Genomic DNA, 19546 nt, shown 5'->3' with positions numbered 1-19546 from the left:
TTCTTTTCTAAAGGGGGCTCTGACTGTGTCCTCTTCCAGTTGGTAGGATGGCTGACGGGGGCTTCTCAGGGAAGGTAAAACACACAGGAGCCATGTGGGAGTCTTCTAAGGTGGCTTAGCCAGCTCAGTGTAGTGAAGATCTATGCTCCCTTGCCTCGGGCCAGAAGTCATCAAATGAGGAAGTGGAGGGCATGTGGATCTAACTCAGATGCATGACTCTTGCCTCCTACAAAGGAGGTCTTGGGTTTGCCAGGAAAAATGAGACATAAATACATTTAATTTAATTAAGAAGGAGGAAAAGGAAAAAGGAAGAAGGAAGAAAAAAGGAGGAAGAAGAGAAGAAGCAAGAAGAAAAGAGGAGGAGGAGGAAGCAGCAGCAGCGGTGGTAGCAGCTGCGGCCACCGTCAGCTCAGGGGTCCCTGTCACCTAAGATGTAGGATGCTAGTCCAACATACAGAAAGACAGGTGCTTGCGAATTGCCGGGGTTGTACTATACACAGTCACATGATCTATTTTTCATTTGCTGTTCTGTGCACAACCTTCATACTTAGAGACACAGTTGTCTTATGTTTAACCATTTAGCCCAGCTCTTACATGTCGTTTAATAGTTATACAAGCGGTCCATAGGGGTGAGTTAGAGAGCCTTCGTCCTGTTCTTTACAATACTCTTTTTTTTTTTTTTTTTTTTTTTTAAAAGGCAGGGTTTCTCTGTGTAGCCCTGGCTGCCCTGGAACTCACTCTGTAGACCAGGCTGGCCTCGAACTAAAAAATCTGCCTGCCTCTGCCTCCCTGCACCACAACTGCCCAGCTATTTATTTATTTATTTGTTTGTTTTTATTTTTTGGTACAAAACTCTTAAAACCATCTTTGCAATGCTTGCTTACCCGATTCTAGCTCAGGGTCTGGGCAGACCTTTTCCTGTCCCATAGAGGAGGGAGACAGGAAGGAAGATTTGAGGGTAGCCTCAGACTATACAGATCATCTCAACACACACATGCACAAGTGTGTGTGTTTCTCTGAAGGAGCCAGACACAGAAGGTAAACATTATAGAATTCTACTTATACCAAGCAGCTTATTGGACAGGTTCACTGAGAGGAAAGGAAGAGGAAGCTAACAGCTAGGATCTGTGGTGAGGGAAAAATGTGAAAACGGAGGGAACTGTTGCAAAGCCTTGTGTAAATAATTGATGTTAAAGTGTATGTGCAAGCATACACACATAAAAGGAGGTCAGAGCGTAGCCTTATGAAGTCAGTTCCTGCATTTATGCACGCTCCTGCCTGCCCGGTGAATAATTACATTTAAAATGGAAAGTTTTCTTGTACTTTGCCATTTCTAATCTGCTAAAACAAGAAAACCCGAGGCTGGACACTTGGTTTGTTCTTGTTTTACGACAGGATTTCACTATGTAGTAGAGGCTGCTTGTGAACTCACGCTGTAGCTCAGGCTGGCCCCAAACTCATGGTTTGTTATCCTCTGGCCCTGGCCTTCTTTGGTTGACTTTTATTTCTATCTGTGTGCCTGTGCAGGGGCGTATGTGTGTCACGGGTGCCACAGCACATATGGGGAGGTCAGAGTACAATCTGCAGGTTTTATCTTCCACCATATGGGTCCCGGGGATGGAATTAAGTCATCGTCTCATCTGCTGGGCCAGCTCCTCGGTCCCTGCCTTTCCTTTACAATCCAACACTGATTTCTCTCATAATGAAGTTTCTGTCCTCGCAGATCCTGCAGCTGCCACCACCTTCTGGGCTGGAGACACTGCTCGTCTTACCTTGAGTCCTAAACTCACGACAGGCTTCCCCAAGGCATCATAGGAGCTTAAGCCCACTATAAGGTTTCCAGGCCTTCAAAGTCACTACAGTTGAAGCCACACCCTGCACCTAGTGAGTTCCTTTGTTCAGGCAGTGATCTACTGCCACCTTCCTGAGAAGCTCTGCCTGCCTTTCCTTAGAAAGAGGTGATCCTTTCTTCCTCTGTAGTCAGCTCCTCTACAAACCTCCCCCCTTGGTACAAGAAAGCACTTTTCTGAACATTCTGCTCTCTCTGGGGAAAATCGGTCCTCAGAAATCTAGAGTTTTCAAGGAAGCGCCTATGAGGCCCGTGAACACAAGTTCAGAGCACACAGGTCTTGGTCAAACAGTAACAGAGACGAGGCTACAATTAATTAACAACACGTATTTATTACACACCAACTATGTGTCAGACACTATACAAAGTCTACTCTACTCTTACCACAAAGGGAACCCAGAGACTAGAATAAAGGATGGAAAAGCAAGGCCTAGAAGGACATATCATTTGTAATCGGTGCACAGGAAGGGGAGATGAGGGCTGTGAGTCTGGGATAGCCTGCACTACACAGACCCTGTTCTATCACCACCACCACCGCTACAAGGAATAAAATATGACAGACTCAACAAAAGGAACAGTTCTGTAGCAGTAAGCCCATGTCTCAGGGCAGTTAACCCACATGTGGAGAGTCCCACGGGGTCTACAAAGGGAGTGGTGGGTAAGGGGACGTCTGAAGGACAAGCAGCTAGTCATAAAGGAACTAGATCATGGCCAGACCTTGATGAGTCTGAGAAGAAGCAAGAGAACACGGCAGACTCTCTTTGACCTTTGAATACTCCTGCTAGTCTGGCAGAGAGCATGCCCGGGTATGAGGCTCACTGGTGGGGCCGATCAGAGTGTGCACGCTGTGAAGGCTCCATTTAGGGGCGACGTTGCTATCTTCAGGGTTTTCAGACTGTGAGGTGGCTCAGCTAATAAGACAGCTTGATGTCCCAAGAACAATCCCTGGAACCTGCATGACAGAACAAATTCTCCTCAAGTTGTCTTCTAATCCCCATACTCATGCCACGGCATGCACATATGTGTATGTATGTGTACATGTGTACACACAAATCATGCCTATTATCATGGCCACTATTAATCTAAAACGGATAGAACATTTCAAAACAATTCAACACATAGATGTATATGTCTAAGTGGTGAGGAATTCTTTTACATACCTATAGCTATTCAGAAAAGAGTCCAAGGGAGCCGGGCAGTGGTGGCTCACACCTTTAATCCCGGCATTTGGGAGGCAGAGGCAGACAGATCTCTTTGAGGCCAGCCTGGTCTACAGAGCAAGTTCAGGACAGCCAAGGCTACAGAGAGAAACCCTGTCTTGATAGTGAATAAATGGAGGCTGGGTGGCTAGATAGCTGGCCCCAAGATGGTGACAGCCTGGAGGGGCAGCTGGCTAGCAACTATGGCTGATGGCTCTCGCTATCTGGATGGACGCTGACGTCATCCATCATCCATAAGCCCAGTAATGCAGAGAACTAAATCAAATGTGTTTGCCAACAGCTTTAGCCTACCCCTACCTCTTGTTTCCTTCAAAGACTCATCTCATCTAAAACACTCCTGAGTCACTTCCAGGACTCACAGAAATCCCAGGAACCAGCGGGAGGGCACTTCACATTTTCCAAGTGAGAAGCCTAGTTTGTATCTCTAGGCTATACTATGGCTCTACCTTACGACTCAGAGACGTTTGCATCTGCTTGCTGTGTCAGCAGCCCTGAAAGTATCTGACCAGGGGGATGAGAGAAGAGGAGGTGATGCTTCAGCCTCCACACATTTGCTCTAGGTTCTTCATGGGAGGAGGAAGGGAAAATTATGATATGCTTTCCACTTTTTCTTTCCAAACCATCACAGTTTTCTCTTTGAATATCTTTCCTGGCATTTGTTGATATCATTGTCTGGGTTTTAAGCAAGGTCTGTGTATTTTAGTCCTTTAAAAAGTTCCTTTGGACTTAGGCTAGAAGCAGAAGGGGGCTGACGTCTAAACTGAACATCTCACAATGACTGGAGGTTATTTATTCAGTCAGCATTTGCCGAGTCAAGTTACATTGCTATTTTAGGGAAAGAGCTTAAGCAAGTTAAGAAACATTCATTGTATAATCAAATAATCCTTTAAATAACTTTTAACGACAGTTTATCAAACACATCTATACTAAATTTATCCAGAGGATATAGTCACTAAAACAGCAACTTACTAGGAAACAAATGGTGTGTGCTCAGGAAAGATGAGGGACCAGGCTTGGAGTGCGTGCCTATGTTCCTGGCACTGGTGTTTTTTATGGATAGACTTGATCACTGTCTTTAAAAGGCACAACAGAAAGTGGACACAGAAAGCAATCTTATTAGCAAAGGTTGAAATTAAGATTCCAGAGCTAGCTGGGCATGGTGGCACACACATTTAATACCAGCACTTGAGAGGCAGGGGCAGACGGATTTCTGAGTTCAAGGCCAGCCTTGTCTACAGAGTGAGTTCCAGGACAGCCAGGGCTACACAGAGAAACCCTGTCTCAAAAAACAAAACAAAACAAAAAAGATTCCGGGGCTAATACAGTCCAACGTAACTCTTGACAGACTCATGTGACTGGAGGGGAGACAGAACCTGGTGTCATGCTTGAGACAGTAGCAAGACTGTACTGTCTTCTGATGTGATGTCTTCTATGTGATGGGTGGGGGGCTAGGAGCTCCAGTTCATTTTATAAAACAATGGTTTGATACATAAATGCATGACTGCTGCCTATGTAGAAAAAGAGTATACTGATTGACACACACACAATTCTTTAATCTCAAGAAACGTTAAAATAAAGACCAAGTCCATAACCAAATGTAAGGAGCAATGGGCTGCAGTACATCTTGACTACCAATCATCATCAGAGCATTGCTGAAAGGATCTCATGAGTACATGTGCTCACTGATTTATGCTCACTTCACATTAAAAGGCACCCCAGCCCTTGGCACACTGTCCAGACAGGGCCTCAAACTTTTATGTAGCTGAACCTTGTGATGCGCCTGCCTCTACCTCTCAAGTGCTAATTTTATAGACCTGTATGTTGGCCTTCAAAACAAGTTAAATTACAACTAATCTATGTAGCCACTCTTAACTACTTTGTGGGTTCTTTTTTCCCACCGTTTATCCCATCAGTTTCACCCCCATTACTAGATAGAAATGAAGGATACAGGGAGAGAGACCCCTGAATCTAATTTCGTTCCCTTTGTTTCTTCTTTAAGCACGACCAACCCCCCCCCCCCAACAACCATCAACCTCCTACCCCACCCATGGGGCTCTAGCATTTGATGTATCCTCTGAAAAATTCCCAGCATTCCAGATGCCACACAAATGCAGCTGACAAAATCATGCCTCTGGTAGAGCATGAGGCAAATCACAATCAGCTGCTTCAGAGTCCCATGCCCCACACCTGGTATTAAAGCAAAAGTGTATTCTTAGAACATTTCTGTGTTTTTAAAGAAACCAAAGTTTCGAAGTTTTTGCTATAAACCCCGTCCCCCATTTTTAGAGAAAGGGTCTCATGTACCCCACACTTTCCTCCCACCTCTGAATTCTGGGATTACAGACCTGCACTACTATCCCAGCTCGCATGAGTGAGCTGCATGCATCCCTGGCCCTAAGGTTTTTGTTTTTTAAAATTGATCCCTGCAGGTGGTGTTTCATTTCAATTTTACCAGAGGAAACTATTAGAAGTGAAGGAGTTTCACCACGCTATTTATTTCTGAGAACACCCAAAAAATGAGAAGAGAAAAAGCAAGCCATATACAACCACTTGCATTCCCAGGGTTCAGAGGTAGTTCTTAATTAATTTAAATTCTTAATTAAAACACTTCCTTTCTAAAGTTTTTGAGGGGAAGCTATAGAGGTGTCTTCCTCTGTAGCTACAGGAGTTGTGTTAGTCAGGACTGTCACCAATATGGAATCCTACGTCAGAGACACCGGTTCATTCTTCAGAGCCACATAAAACCTCTCACTCCTTTTTGTGTGATGTGCACACCAAAACTTGGCTTCACTGAGGCAATGCTGTGAGTCTTCCTCCATCAAAAGATGTTGCCCTTGCCCTACCCTCAGGCATTAGAAAGAATGGGTATTACACACAAAAGCACCCTGAGAATGTGAGTCCTTGACCCTGAAAGGCAGGGGGAAAAAAGAAATTCAAGCCAGCCCTGATGGTGTACACCTTTGATCTCAGCACCCAGGAGGCAAAGGAAGGCAGAGGTCTAGGCATCTGAGGCTAGACTGGTCTATACAGTGAGTTCCAGGATAGCCAGGGCTAGAGAATGAGAACCTGTCTCAAACAGCAAAAGAAAGAAAAAAAAATTTAAATGAGTGGAGGAAAAACCCAAAACTCACCATAAAAGGGCAAACACTAATCCCATGGGGCAGAGCTACCTGTAAACCATCAGAATTAATTAGGGAAGCCAGAAATCTTAGCCCCAATGAAGGAATGGGGAAAAGATCAATCGACAAGGTTTTAAGATGAAGTTGGTGTGGTACAGATCTATAATTCCGGCACTCAAGAAGGAGAGGCAGGAGGCTCAGAGAGAGCCAAGTTCAAGGCCAGACTAGTCCACAAAGGAGCTCCACGCTTACCATGGATGTACACTAAGACACTGTCTCAAAACAACAGCCACTCAAATTGATAAGGAACGTAAGATGGATGATGGATGGACAGCGGGATGGATTCACTGCCTGAATCCCCAGTCCCGCCTAGATCCCAACAAGGACTCCTGTTCACAGTTGTCAGGAGAAGTGAGCCTGTGGACCTAGGATGCATTCTTGTTCAAAAGGCATACCTGAACTCAAACCTAATCTCATTGCCCTTTATTTTAAAGCCAACAGAGGGGCATGGGAACTGAGGACTGTGAAGACGAATAAAACAAACAGACCCCAAAGAAGGACTTTTTTTTCCTTTTAATCAAGAAGGCTAACATCTTATCTTTAAAAAAATCAATGATAGAAAATGAAGGATGGGAAGAAAGTGCCCTAGACTAAAGCCAGCTAAGAGACGTAAGAGGGCCCCACATTGCCCTGACAAGAGTGATACAACCACAGAGAGAGACCCCCAGACCAGATTGTCAGTAAATAATGGCCAAAAGTCTATTCTGCATGAACGGTGCATTTCTGTTATTGGTTACACTGTTCTCTTTACATTTGGTATATCTGAAAACACAAGGGTGTGTGTGTGTGTGTGTGTGTGTGTGCCTGTGTATGTAAGCCTGTGTGTGTCCCCCAAGCCCGTCGGCAAAAATACCTACCATGGAGACACTAATCTTTCTGTACAACAGGAAATAGCTCAGTCAGTAAAGTGCTCGCTTTGAGAGCTTCCAGAGTTCAATCCCTGTGGACTGAGTTAAAATGCCAGGTATGGTGGCCTCATGATGATGGTCCTCACAGGCCCGTTTCCTCTAGCTTAACAGGAAAGCACAACTACTCTCTCCTCGCCCCAAATGCTTGCCAAACTCAAGTGAAAGAATTAGGAGGGGAATTCACCGCTGCTTTCTGTACTGGGCTGTTAATGTTTGATCGGCTTGATCTCCTTGACCTTCAAGGGAATATTTCATTAAAGGACAGAGAGACACTCCTCCACCTCCTGCCACTAATTAAACTAATTTGTTGAAGCAGACACACATTGCTTCTGTTTTTATTGTATTACAGCTGAGCCCTGGGAGCCTAAGTCACTGCAGGACACAGAGCGGACTCAAGACTTCAGTGGTAAATGCATCACACCCGAGGCCTTTGCACTCCTGTCTCTTGCCTAACAGAGGTCGCCTGCTCATCTGTTTCCGAATGAAGAGCCGTGCTTACAGGGAATTCCAGGATTAGGAATCAGCTACATGTTCATGGGCATGAAATCCACGAGGCCTAAAGCTTGCAATCAAAGCAGACGTTAGTGCCGCAGGAGTGGACAACCCCATTCAATCAGCCATCTCTGTGTTTATATGCTGTTCTTCACCTACCAGATTAAAATACTCTCTCCTGGAGAAAGACAGTTTTCTGAAAATTTACTGTTAAATTAAAAACAGTTTACAACATGATAAGGGAGACGCCAAAGAATATGAAAAAAATTATGTATGAGCATTTTAAATATCATGTTATGGTGCCTTAAAACTGCACATGCTTAAATGTTCATGTCTAAACTTCTTGAAATATTGGCCTTGATAATATATGGGGAAGGCAAATAGGCGGGGTCACTACCAGGAGGAGTAACTTTAAGAATACACAGGTGGCAACATACTACACCCGGGCAACGGGTGACCTTGTTCAGTAAGGCACAAGCTTGCAGAGTCCCAGGCCCTTCCCGTGTAAGCTCTAGTGCTGCCACACTCCATTGCAGGCCCCAGATCTATCCTGTTACACGCAGATTCCTGAGGTCACTCAACCAGGAACAGATGGTAACATTACAGAAGAAAAGTCTTGTGTAGCTCAGGATGACGGAGCAATTCTAACCCCCCTGCCATTTAGGGGTTGAAGCTAGACATCTCTCTCAGATGGGCTTAGAACCCTCTGTGTCTCAGGTCATTGCCAAACCTGTCTGGAGGCAGAAGGTCTTAGAAATAGATCTAGGAACAGACCTGTGCAGGGAGGGCAAGCCAACAGCGATGACATTCTGGGCACACAAGCAACAGCTCCAAAGAACATCTATGAGAACGTCCCAGCACTTGGGAGGCAGAGGCAGGTGGATTTCTGAGTTCTAGGCCAGCCTGGTCTACAGAGTAAGTTCCAGGCCAGTGAGGGCTACACAGAGAAACCCTGCCTCAAAAAACCAAAAAATAAAACAGAAAAAAGAAAAAGCCATTAGTGAAGTAAATGGAGTGTGGGGTGAGGTGGTGGGAGGTGGAGGTGGGGGTGGGCAGGGCACCCTTCACATTCCAACACACTAAGAAAAGGCTTTCGATCTGTCTTCTTGCCAATCTCTTTACTATTTGGTTTACTAGAAGACAATTAGACCCTCACATCTGCTTCTAATTAAACCCATTTCAACACAAAGTTTTGGTTCTAGTACATGAGAAAAGTATGGCCTTTGGACAAGCTGCAGACGCCCCTTCATGGGTACCTTCGGATATCATAACAAACTGTGACAACGAACAGCTCTTAAAAGTGATGCTCTATATGTCAGTGAATGAACTAATGGTCTGCAATATACATTTTTGAAAACGTTTTCATTGCTTACTTATTTGATCTGCATTGTGGATGTTGCCTGCATGTCTGTCTGTCTGTCCGTGTGAGGGATTCTGATTCCTGGAGTTACACACAGCTGTGAGCTGCTATGTGGGTGCTGGGAATTGAACCCAGGTCCTCTGGAAGAAGAGCCAGTGCTCTTAACCCCTTACTACCCAGATTCCCCTGTACTTCGCTTATGTTTATTCCTCACCCTCTTACCCTTGCTCTCCAATCCTGCCATAGTCCTCTACCCTCCAAGACTCTTTCTGTTTGACATCATGGATACAGTCAAATCCAGATTTTATACATGAGAACATGTTATATGTGTGCCCTCTGGGTGAATGGGTGGGTGGGTGCCCATTACCCTCTCTTACCTCTCCCGACCCCCCCCCCCCCAGACTGGACAAGTAGTTGCATCATGGAATCTAAAACATAACAATGAATTTCATATTCTGTTACATTAGAAACAACTGTTACTTTTAGGATTTTCTTCCACATCCAATTTTGTAATAAATCATGTCATTGGAAAAATACTGGTTGAGTTATGTGGATCTTCCAAATGTTGACTCATTCCACTGTGAAAAAAAAAAAAAATCCAATAATCTCACAGCTATGAGTTGGGAAGCTGTCACTCATGGTAGGAGAAAAGTTTTCTAACTAAACTTTAATTAATTAAAAGCTTCAATGTCTTAACTTTTATTTCTAAAGGTTTTGTCATGAGTTATTTTCCTTGAAATGGCAAGTATATAACAAATATTTGTGAGGAAACTGCCAGATCTTCATGTGAAGAGCCAGTTTATCAGTTTCCATTAAAATGACATTAAAAATGGGAAGCACTCACTTCGACTTAAAACTGCAGAACTGGTTTTTATTCATTCATTCTCATTCTCTCTCTCTCTCTCTCTCTCTCTCTCTCTCTCTCTCTCTCTCTCTCTCTCTCCCTCCCTCCCTCCCTCCCTCCCTCCCTCCCTCCCTCCCTCCCAGGACTCACTGGTGTACTTGTAAGTAACACCATGAGACTTATGAATGTGTGCACTTGTTTTTACTACAGCGCTGGAGGGCCAACCAAGGGTCTCACTGACTCTGGCCAAGTAACCTGCCCCCGAGTTACTTCCTCTGCTAAAAATACTTCCTCATTAAGGATATTAGAGAGAAACCTATTTTTTACTAGTGAAGGTGCAAAGAATAGAATTTTAACTGGCAAATCTTGTATAGAAGCGCCCTTAACTGTGTCCACTCCTGTACATGGGAGAGGAGAAACAAATCCATGAGAAGACTTGGGCTGAAGGCTGCAGTCCATGGAGCTCAACGAGGGAAGAGAGGGCAGAGGGAGGAGGAAACAATTCAGAGACCACCTAAGGGTCCGAGGACCTTACTGCCTACTGCTGTACTGTACAAGCCGCAGCTGCTGTTTATTCAAGGACCTCAGGATGGAAGGGCAAGAACAAACAGGAATTTGCAACAGTGGTGAGCAACATAGTAACACCCACAAACAACCGCAGCGAGCCCCTAAGCCTCCAGACTGGAGCATAGACCTGTCTGTCATCAAAATACTTAGAAGACCCAGGCCAGCCTGAGTTACATGAGACCTTGTCACAAGCAAGCCTAATTAAATAAAATGCTACCTGCTCCTTCCTGAACAATCCTGTATGCTTAGTGCTTCTATAAACGCTTTCATCAATAAGCTTAGGAAGAATTATCTGGATTACAAATTCTATGATTTTAAAAAAGATAGGCTAGAGTTATTGAGATTTTCTAACGCAGATTTGAAGCATTAGTGTTAGGAGAAAGAGAGGTGTTCAGGGAGAAAGACATACTCCAGGTTCCTGGGTTCTGAGCTTGTTTATAGCAGAGCTGCGTTCTGATGGTGAAACAGATACTAAGCCAAGGCCTGATCTCTTGGGAGGGAAGGCAGAGTGATCAGGAATTTGAGGTCAGTTGTGTAACAATTTATCTTCCATTTGGGGGGGAAAAAAAAAATCTGTGTCCATAGCTAGATGCAGTATCAACAAACTGACCACCTCATGATGTCATTAAATTATTAAAACCATAAACACCAACCACTACAGGTCTTCCTAGGTTTGGAGTCAGGAGGGAAGTGGAGGGAGACAATGTAGAGTTGCATCTTCAATGTCCTCCCAGAGGCCATTTCATAGGCTCACTGTACATAGTGGAAACTTCTAGTCTGATCTCATGAGGTCACCAAGAGAGTATGCCCTTTCTTTCTTTGCTTCTTGGTGATAAATGGGTGTTTTGTTTGGCCACATGCTCAGCTATAAAGAGCTTGTGCCGAAGGCAATTGGCCCCAACCAATCACAGCTCGAAATCATGAATCAAGATAAACCTCTCTTCCTTGTAAGTCAAAGTTTCTTAGGTATCATTACAAGACAGGAAGTGGGAAAGGGAGAAGGGCTCAGACAAAGATGGCTCCTCCTTACAACAGTTGGTTCTGGCATCAGTTGGGCTGGACTGGCTGGGCTGGCTAGGATGGCAATCCTTGCTTTCCAGGACCTTGGTACCTGGTGTCATCTTAAGCATCAATCCTGTGACCTCTTGGTCATTTTGGGGGAACAGGCAACGGGGTGAGGACCAGTGTCATGTTCCTGTGACTGCCATGAACTCACCAGGTCCAAGCTGTTTCCAGGAGGGCCGCATTCCCCAGGCCTGAGTCCCATGACAGGGCTCTCAAAGAGAAAAGCTGAAAGCCACATCTCTTTACCTCCTGCAGTCCTGCCGCAGGGGGCCTCTGTCACCTGAGGTTTAGGGGAAGGTGGGGTTAAAATAGGGCCTCATGTGCCCCACGCTGGCCTGGAACAACTGCACCCTTGGCTTCCACATGCACCAAAATGTTTCCTCGCCGTTTCCGGCTGCTTCTAACCCCCATTACAGTTTCCTTCCAGCCTTCTTTTGTTTGTTTTGTGGTGGGGTGGGGAATATCTCATAATGTAGCCCAAGCTGGCCTCCAAGTCGTTGGTTTTCCTGCCGTGGCCTCTAGGGGCTGGAGTCAGCAAGCTTCCAAGGTTTGCTGCCCAGCTAGTCTAGCCAATCGCTGGGCTACAAGTTCAGTCAGACCCTGCTTTTTAAAACAAAGGTGGCTGGTGACAGAGAAAGAACTTCTGTACTCTGCATTCACCTGTACAAAAGTGTGTACACACACATATCACATGCACATTCGACAGAGGTTGTCACAGGAAACACTTAGATTTTTCATCACCAGAGGAAAAGTTCGTATCAACCCCTAAGGGAGCTGCTTCCAGAATCCACAGCTCAGCTCTCAGCCCCCCGCAAACCTGCAAGTCAGCACCTTTTCTTTGCATCCTGTCTCCTGCCCACTTGGTCAGGTAGATGGTCCTCCTGCCCTGTTCCTACCTTCCAGTAAGTCACAGCACTGGCACCGCACCCAGCACACTGTCGGGGCAAGCATCTGGACAGACAAATGTTTAGAGAGACTGCAATGGCATTCTGTGTTGCTGCTCAGGGAGACCAGCACAGAGCTGTTTCCTGGTCATTTTGGGCTTCAGACAGGGAGGCTCCCAGCCCCAGCCCCACCCCCACACTATTATGGACTGCGCTGTCCTAAACTTCCCCGGGATCCCGTGAGCTGGGAGACTTGGACAGGGCTGAGTGAATGGGAAACTCCAGTTGAAGGCCATGGAGGCTGCAAGGACAGAGGGAACTTGGGAGGGTAAAGGCTGTTCAATTCCTTGGCCTACTGACGATTCCCAAATACAACTGTGTGCCTAAAAATCCAGAGGTAAGGGGGGGGGGGGGCAGCTTGGTCAGTTAAAGATGGGAATTCAAGTTTTAGCATCCACACAGAAAGCCAGGCATAGGGGATTGTGCCTGTAATCCAGTGTTGGGGAAGCTGAGTCAAAGGATACGTGAGGATTACTGGCCTAGCCTTTCTGGTTAACAAATTGTAGTATAGGTTTTACACACATACTCAGCCCCAGCTTAGATGCCACAGACTTCTGAACCCCTAGGGTTGAAAGCCGGGGAGGATTACTACAGACTCTGTTTATAATCTGCTCAAGATGGAACTGAGGGCCAGGGATGGCGCTGGCGCTCAGTTAGCAGAAGACTCAGTGCCCAGAACTACAAAAAACATGGTGGTGGTGAACGGTTATCTCAGCACTTGGGAAGTGGAGGCAGGAAGACCAGGAGTTCAAGGTCATTGCTTCAGGCACATAAAAAAGGTTAAGGCCAATCTGTCTTTAAATAAAGAAAGGAGGCCTGTGTAATTTGAGCAAACAAAGGCCCTTTTAGGTGTTGGCTGCCTCTGCCTTTGGGAGCACACTGCAGTCTAGACTCAAAAGCATTTATTCTATTCAATTCCATATGCACGATGATAAGTATAACTGCTTAAATTATACTGCTTAAATACTGGGATATGCTGAAGTGCACACAAGACTGTACATCCTGGGGGGAGGTTACTAGGAAGATGGCTCAGCAGTAAAGAGCACTCACTGCCTTCCAGAACCTGAATTCGTTCTCCAGCTCTCACAAGCTGCCTGAAAGACGCCTGCACCTCCAAGGGATCTGATACCCTCCCCTGGCTTCCAGTGGCACATGCACACACGGGTCGTGTGTACATGCACACTTTTACCAGCTACTTACTGCGTGTAGCTGCTTCTACACCTTGCTGGCAGCAAGCAACTATGAGGAGGTTTTAAAGTATAAAAGCAAATCCATGACGTGTTAAAAAAAGAATTCCAATAGCATCTCTAGCTGCTTAATGGTGAGTGTCCAAAGGCAGACAACTGCAGGAGCAAAGGCACACAACACACATGGTTCTCTACACACACACACACACACGCACGCACGCACGCGCACACACAGAGGGCTGCCTACGTGGCCACTTCTTACAGCAGTAAGCCTGTAGGTGACTATTCAGAACTGGCATTTTGTATCTGAGAAAGCAAGCCCACAATGAAGTGAGATGATTAGAATGAAGTTACTAAGGGATGAGGGTCTTCAGTTCATCATCTGACATGCCAGTCGACATCAACAATCTGTGCAAGCAACAATCTATTTGTCTCACGGGGCTTTCGGATGGACAACCAAGGCCAAGGCCTGGCAGGCTTGATTCTCCTGGGACCCCTCCTACACACAGAGGGCTGCCATTTCCCACGTACACATAGGGGCTTCTCTCTACATGCCACAGAACTCTCCATCCCTCCCTCCCCCTTCCTTCCTCCCTAAGGCTAAAGGTCATATTGGATTGGGTTCCCTACCCTCGGGTCTCTTCTGGGTGGTGCTACCACCTGCCTTTAATCCCAACACTTGGGAGGCCGAGGCAAGTGCGTCTGAGTTCACAGTCAGTCTAATCTACAGGGCAAGCCTCCCTGTCAGGACAGCCAAGGCTATATATACAGAGGGACCCTGTCGAAAGAAGGCTGGGGATGTAACTAACACAAAGGCCGAGAACACTTGCCTAGCCTGAGAACCTTAGTTCCACTCTTGACATTGTGAAAACAAGCAGGCAGGAAAACTAAAACTGACCACTACCACCACACATGATACAGTAGTGGTTATGAGGAATACTAACTTCAAACGAATGACCTCATTCGTGAAAATACAGTTAATATGGCACACAGCTATAAACACGACTGAGAGGCAGGCAAGCAGGAGAATGTCCTCAAGTTCAAAGCTAACTTAACCTTCCCTTGAGTTCCAGGCTCCCGAGGGCTACACATGGAGTCCTTGAATGATACGCTGCCCTCATCACCCTTCAAAGTTAGTTAGGAAGGAAGACTTTCCTAAGCCTGCAAGGAAGAACGCTTGGCTGTAGCCATACGATGTTCACCCACCAACTAATGGGGGAAGAACAGCAACCCAAATGCTCTGTAAAAATAAAACTGGATTACATCTGACATTCACCTGCTACACCATAGACATTTCTGTCTTCCTAATCCTGAAGGGGTGATCTTGTGATACGGCTTTGTTAGCTCGGACAGCAATCATGTGACTAAAACATACTTGCTATTTTAGAGTCGAGAGAACAGGAGCACGGGAAAGTTAAATGTTTCTGTGAAGGTCACTCAATGTGTCAAGAGCAGGTAGAGCCAAGGCTACCTACCATCACCCGCATATGGTAAAATCTGGTGCCGTGCCATGTGTGGTCGGTCAGCACACATAGGAGTCAGATGCCATTAGACTAGGCTGCAGCACTTCCTTCATGTCCTTTACAACAAGGCCAAGACTCCCTAACAACTGTGATGGCCACCAACTTCTTGGAATAATGGCTCTGGTGGGCGGCAGCCACAGCTAGCTTCATTCTTTCCTAGTGCATTACTGATTGCCTGTTTCGTTCAACAGGGTATCCATTGAGAACTGAGAGCAACTGCTTGTGGTACAGTTGAGTCAGAGGACACGCTTCCTTTAAAGACGGGGGAGAACTTTCCCTGTGAGAACACTGGCAGCCTTCACATCAGTTCCTCGGAGCCAACAGCAGGAGCCCTCAGAGCTTTGCCAGCCCCAGAATGAACCGGGAGCTCCACCTGACAGGTGGTTAAACAGACCAACTGTGCAACATAACTGGACCCACTGGGCCACACCCACTCGGCCGTTTAGCCTGGGATATGATTCTCAGAAAACAGTGATGCTAAATAGGATACGAAAGTCACAGTTCCCAGAGGGACCTCTGGTGGATGGATGATAAGGTCAGCTGAGTCACAGGCTGTTTGTCAAGGCTGTCGTAAAAAGGAGCTAAATAAAGGGAAAGCATACTTTAATTTTCTCAAGAAAACACTGTTATCTGGTTTTTCAAAAAAAAAAGAGGGAAAAAAAGGCTTTCTGATTGTAGTTGTGGGGACAGGGTTTTCGGGAGGGTACCCCAATACCTACTATGTAGCTCAAGCTGACCTCAAACCTCTTGCCACCTTCTACCTCATCTCACCACACCCCAGTACCCACCACCCCGTGCTGGTGTGCACTACCACATCCAGCTTCAAGTTTGTTTTGCCAGGAGCTGCCCAGGAGTTTTCACTGTGCCATGGAGACTATCTGAACATTTCAGAACTCTGTTCTATTGCCATGCAAGGGAAATAAATGAACAGTGAGGCCAGAGAGCTGCGCTCTGCCGACGTGCGCTCAGGGGCCCAAGGGTGGTCAGTGTGATACCCCGTCTGTAGCTTCTACCATCCTTTGGGAGCAGGCTGTCTCTCTCATCCTTAGATACGTTCTGCACAGGTTTGAATTCTATGAAAAGCAGTCAGCATAGATACGAAAAGCTGAAGTTTGATTTGTCACCACGGTGACACTTCCTATTTGAATGAATCACATTCATGGGACGAGAACCAAGGCAGGCAATTTCTATACACAAAAAAAACCCAAAGCATCCGAAAGGTATTTTTTGTAAATGTCCTGTCAAGAAAGAAAACTTCCAGACACAAAGAAACATAAGTGTACATATTTCCAGGATTAAGACATCAAAATTCAAACTTCAATCTACTCATCCACTTATTTTAATAAAGGTTTGTTTATAAATAAATAGGTATCTCAGAAAGGACTGGCTGTATCCTCCTGTAATGCAACTGCTCTATAAAATGCAGCTGTTTAGATTTCCTTCCTAAATAGGCAAGCTTCTCTAAGACACAAAAAAGCAAAACACACCCCCACCACCCCTTCCCCATTATGACTGTCTTCTCTGGCTTCACAAGAACCTTTGTGTTTGGCAGTGGCAGCGAAGAAGCTCTTATCTCCTGTTTCCCTGCCAGCACCAGCCTCCTTAAGCTGACTGGGGCTCCAGATAATTAGCTTTCGGGAGGATCTGATTGAATTTGACACGCATATGACACGGGGCGAGCGAGGAGGCCACGTGCCTTTTAAGTACGCAGAGAAGGGTCCAGCCTGGGAGGCCGACAGAGAGGGTCAGGACTGCGTGCTCTGGAAAGAAGACAAGAACCACGAGGCAGAACATTCCGGGTAACTGTGCGTAACCTGGACGGCTCGGAGTGCCCTGCCACATTCAATCACATATGGCTCCGTAATGAAAGGAAAAATTAAAAGTCTATCTCACGCCTCAGTTCTGCCACTGATAGAGCTTAACAAAGAAAATGAAGTCAGCCCCTCTGAAGCTACTCACTAAAGGCAGAAGTCGTCATCTCCACAGTTAAAGGCATAAGCTCCATCACGTGAGGCAAAAACCTTGTTCAACAATTAGCCAGCGTCCTTAAATAATTCAAAACAGAACACCTAGATTTTGCTAAAGCTTCAGTGGTCCTGGAATGCTGGAGCGGACTGCCTGTGTCTACTACAAACCCTCTGCGTCCACTGCTCCCGCTACGGTTCTCAACACAGGTCAGCTTGCTCCCAAACACATCAGCTGCTTTTACTTTTAGTATTTCTCCAAAGCCAAGGAACTGGTGTCCTTTGACAGAGTAAGCCAGTGCAGTGACCCAGCCGCTCTTCCCAAGAACGAGGGCAGGGAAGACAGTTCCAGGCAACCCTCACAGGGGCCAAGGGCATGGCAAGCAAGCCCAGGAGATGAAAATCTGGAAGGCATATCTCTGCTCGAGCTGAACCACGGTTCTACAGTGGCCAATCTCCAACAAGAGTGCCCTCAGAATTCAGACAGGAGGAACAGGCCATTTCTTCACCAACAAGGAAAGCAAGAACCAGCTAGCCTGGCATCCCACGGTGTCGTCTCAAAAGCACCTCGTAACAGTCCTTTGCTGTGGCTGTTTTGCAAAAGGAGGAGTAGATCAACTTACATGGCTCCCTGGCAATGAACTGAGGTACAGTGTTGGGCAGAGGAGTACTGGGGTTTGGAGTCCCTACGAGTTTGTTCTTGGCCATCTTCGTGTTTGCCTTAGCAAACTCTAGTCGTAGCGTTTGCGGGATTTCAGGATCGAAGCGGATGCCCTTTGGGAGAAAAAAAAAAAAGAAAGAACAAAGGGGAAGATGTAAACCAGAATGGTGACAAAGTAAACGCATCATAAACTCCGACCTATCAGAGGTTGGCAAGGGCTCTCAGCCTCAGCATTTACCCAGAACACACACAACTCACAGTACAACACGGACAGGGAGCCAGGCAGACTTGGCCACTAGGCTCTTCAGTTACGTAGACATGCAAACATCCCCATTCTTCCTGACCATTCTCCAGTCTGATTTAAAAATCCCAACCAACAAGTTCCTAACACAGCTGAAAAGCATGGACGGGCGGCTGCTACTAAGCATGAAGACTATGACTGTGCCCCAGTGAGCGACACTCCCGAGGGGCAGCACTGGAGAATGACACCTGAAATCTGGAGGAGGTTGCACTCTGGACATTAACTGTGAAAAGTCTTCAGTGCTTTTAGTGTGGTTCCCGTAGATAGAGAAAAGGCATTCTGTCTCCAATTCAGCTTTACAAAGGCAGTACGAGGCCACACATGCTCGGAACACAGGAACTAAATAGCTTCAGTATTTTGAATGTAAGACTGTATCTACGTACTTCATGAATTTGCTAGGCTCGGGAGTGGTGAAATCCTGAAGTCTTTTATGGTTGGCTTTCAAGATACAAGAACAAAAAAGGATTCCATAAGCCTGACATGAAACCAAGTTCAGTTGCTCATCCCCATCACTGCAATTGACCTTTAAAACGCAAGAAAAGCTTTCAGCAAGTATGTGAGAGCATGCCTTCAATACCAGCCAGAAAGGCAGAGGCAGGTGGCTCTGAGTTTGAGGCTGGCCTGGTCTGCAGAGTCAAGTCCAGGAAAGCTAGGGCTACAAGAAAAAACTCCTGCCCCACCAAGAAAAAACAACAAAGACCATGTTTAGGAAAGCAGACTCCAAACACTCTAACCTACAAGATCTACACATCAAATGGGCTTCAGGACTCCCTCACTCAAGAACATCTCCATGACCAAGCAAAACTAGCAATCTAATGGAAACCGTTCAATGCCAGGAATTCTGAGTACTACCAACAGTGTCAAAAAGACACACCAGATTCAGACCCCGAGTCTGTCTCAATCCTCAAAGTGGATTATGCTAAGAATACAAACTTTTCATTTCTGTGGCCTAGAGGTCCCCACAACCCTTCCTTTGTTTTCATTTAGCTCGAGACTTTCCTGTATGTGCACCACACGATCCCTCCCCGCCCCCTTTCTTCATTTAAAGAAAAGTTAGGACTGATTTTATAGGAAACTAGTAAGAATCTCGTAGCTCTGTAGACCCGAATGACTCTGAACTTCACAGGTTCAGCTCTAAAGAAACAAAGAAGAGCCAGTAACTGATAGTCACCAGAACCCACATTGGGCAGCTGCAGGGAAGACAACAGCCCTGACCCAGAGATAACCTGCAGTAGGACTTAGTCCTGACTTGGTTGTTTTCTGAGAAGACGACCATTAAGGCTAGATAACACTAGGAGGGGCAGTGAGCATCGCATCTGTATACATCTAACCAGCAGAGGTCAAAAAGAGAAGCACCAGGTTTATGAAATATAAAAATATACTTGGGGGGTGGGGGGCTGGAGAAATGGCTCAGTGGTTAAGAGCACTGACTGATCTTCCAAAGGTCCTGAGTTCAATTCCCAGCACATGGTGGCTCACAAC

The 19546-nt window shown here is 46.0% G+C and overlaps 1 protein-coding gene across 7 annotated transcripts in view; it reads right to left on the bottom strand.

Annotated features, from left to right (window-relative positions):
• The window catches only part of Rbpms (RNA binding protein, mRNA processing factor), a 150678-nt gene that overhangs the window by 36134 nt on the left and 94998 nt on the right, over positions 1-19546 (bottom strand). For all 7 annotated transcript variants that reach the window (XR_015048662.1, XM_085844026.1, XM_029480393.2 and 4 more), the window contains exon 5: positions 17726-17876. Coding sequence is in view for 6 of the 7 variants with exons in the window: in XM_085844026.1 (XP_085700152.1) it covers positions 17726-17876 (151 nt within the window). In the remaining variant the exon portion in view is untranslated. The remainder of the gene's footprint in view (positions 1-17725; positions 17877-19546) is intronic.

The sequence above is a fragment of the Mus caroli genome, unplaced genomic scaffold (genome assembly GCF_978045245.1).
Source record: "Mus caroli unplaced genomic scaffold, Mus_caroli_1 scaffold_10, whole genome shotgun sequence".
In the NCBI taxonomy this organism is placed as follows: domain Eukaryota; kingdom Metazoa; phylum Chordata; class Mammalia; order Rodentia; family Muridae; genus Mus; species Mus caroli.
The sequence above is the reverse complement of the archived record's forward strand: the minus strand, read 5'-3'. Positions and strand labels throughout refer to the sequence as shown.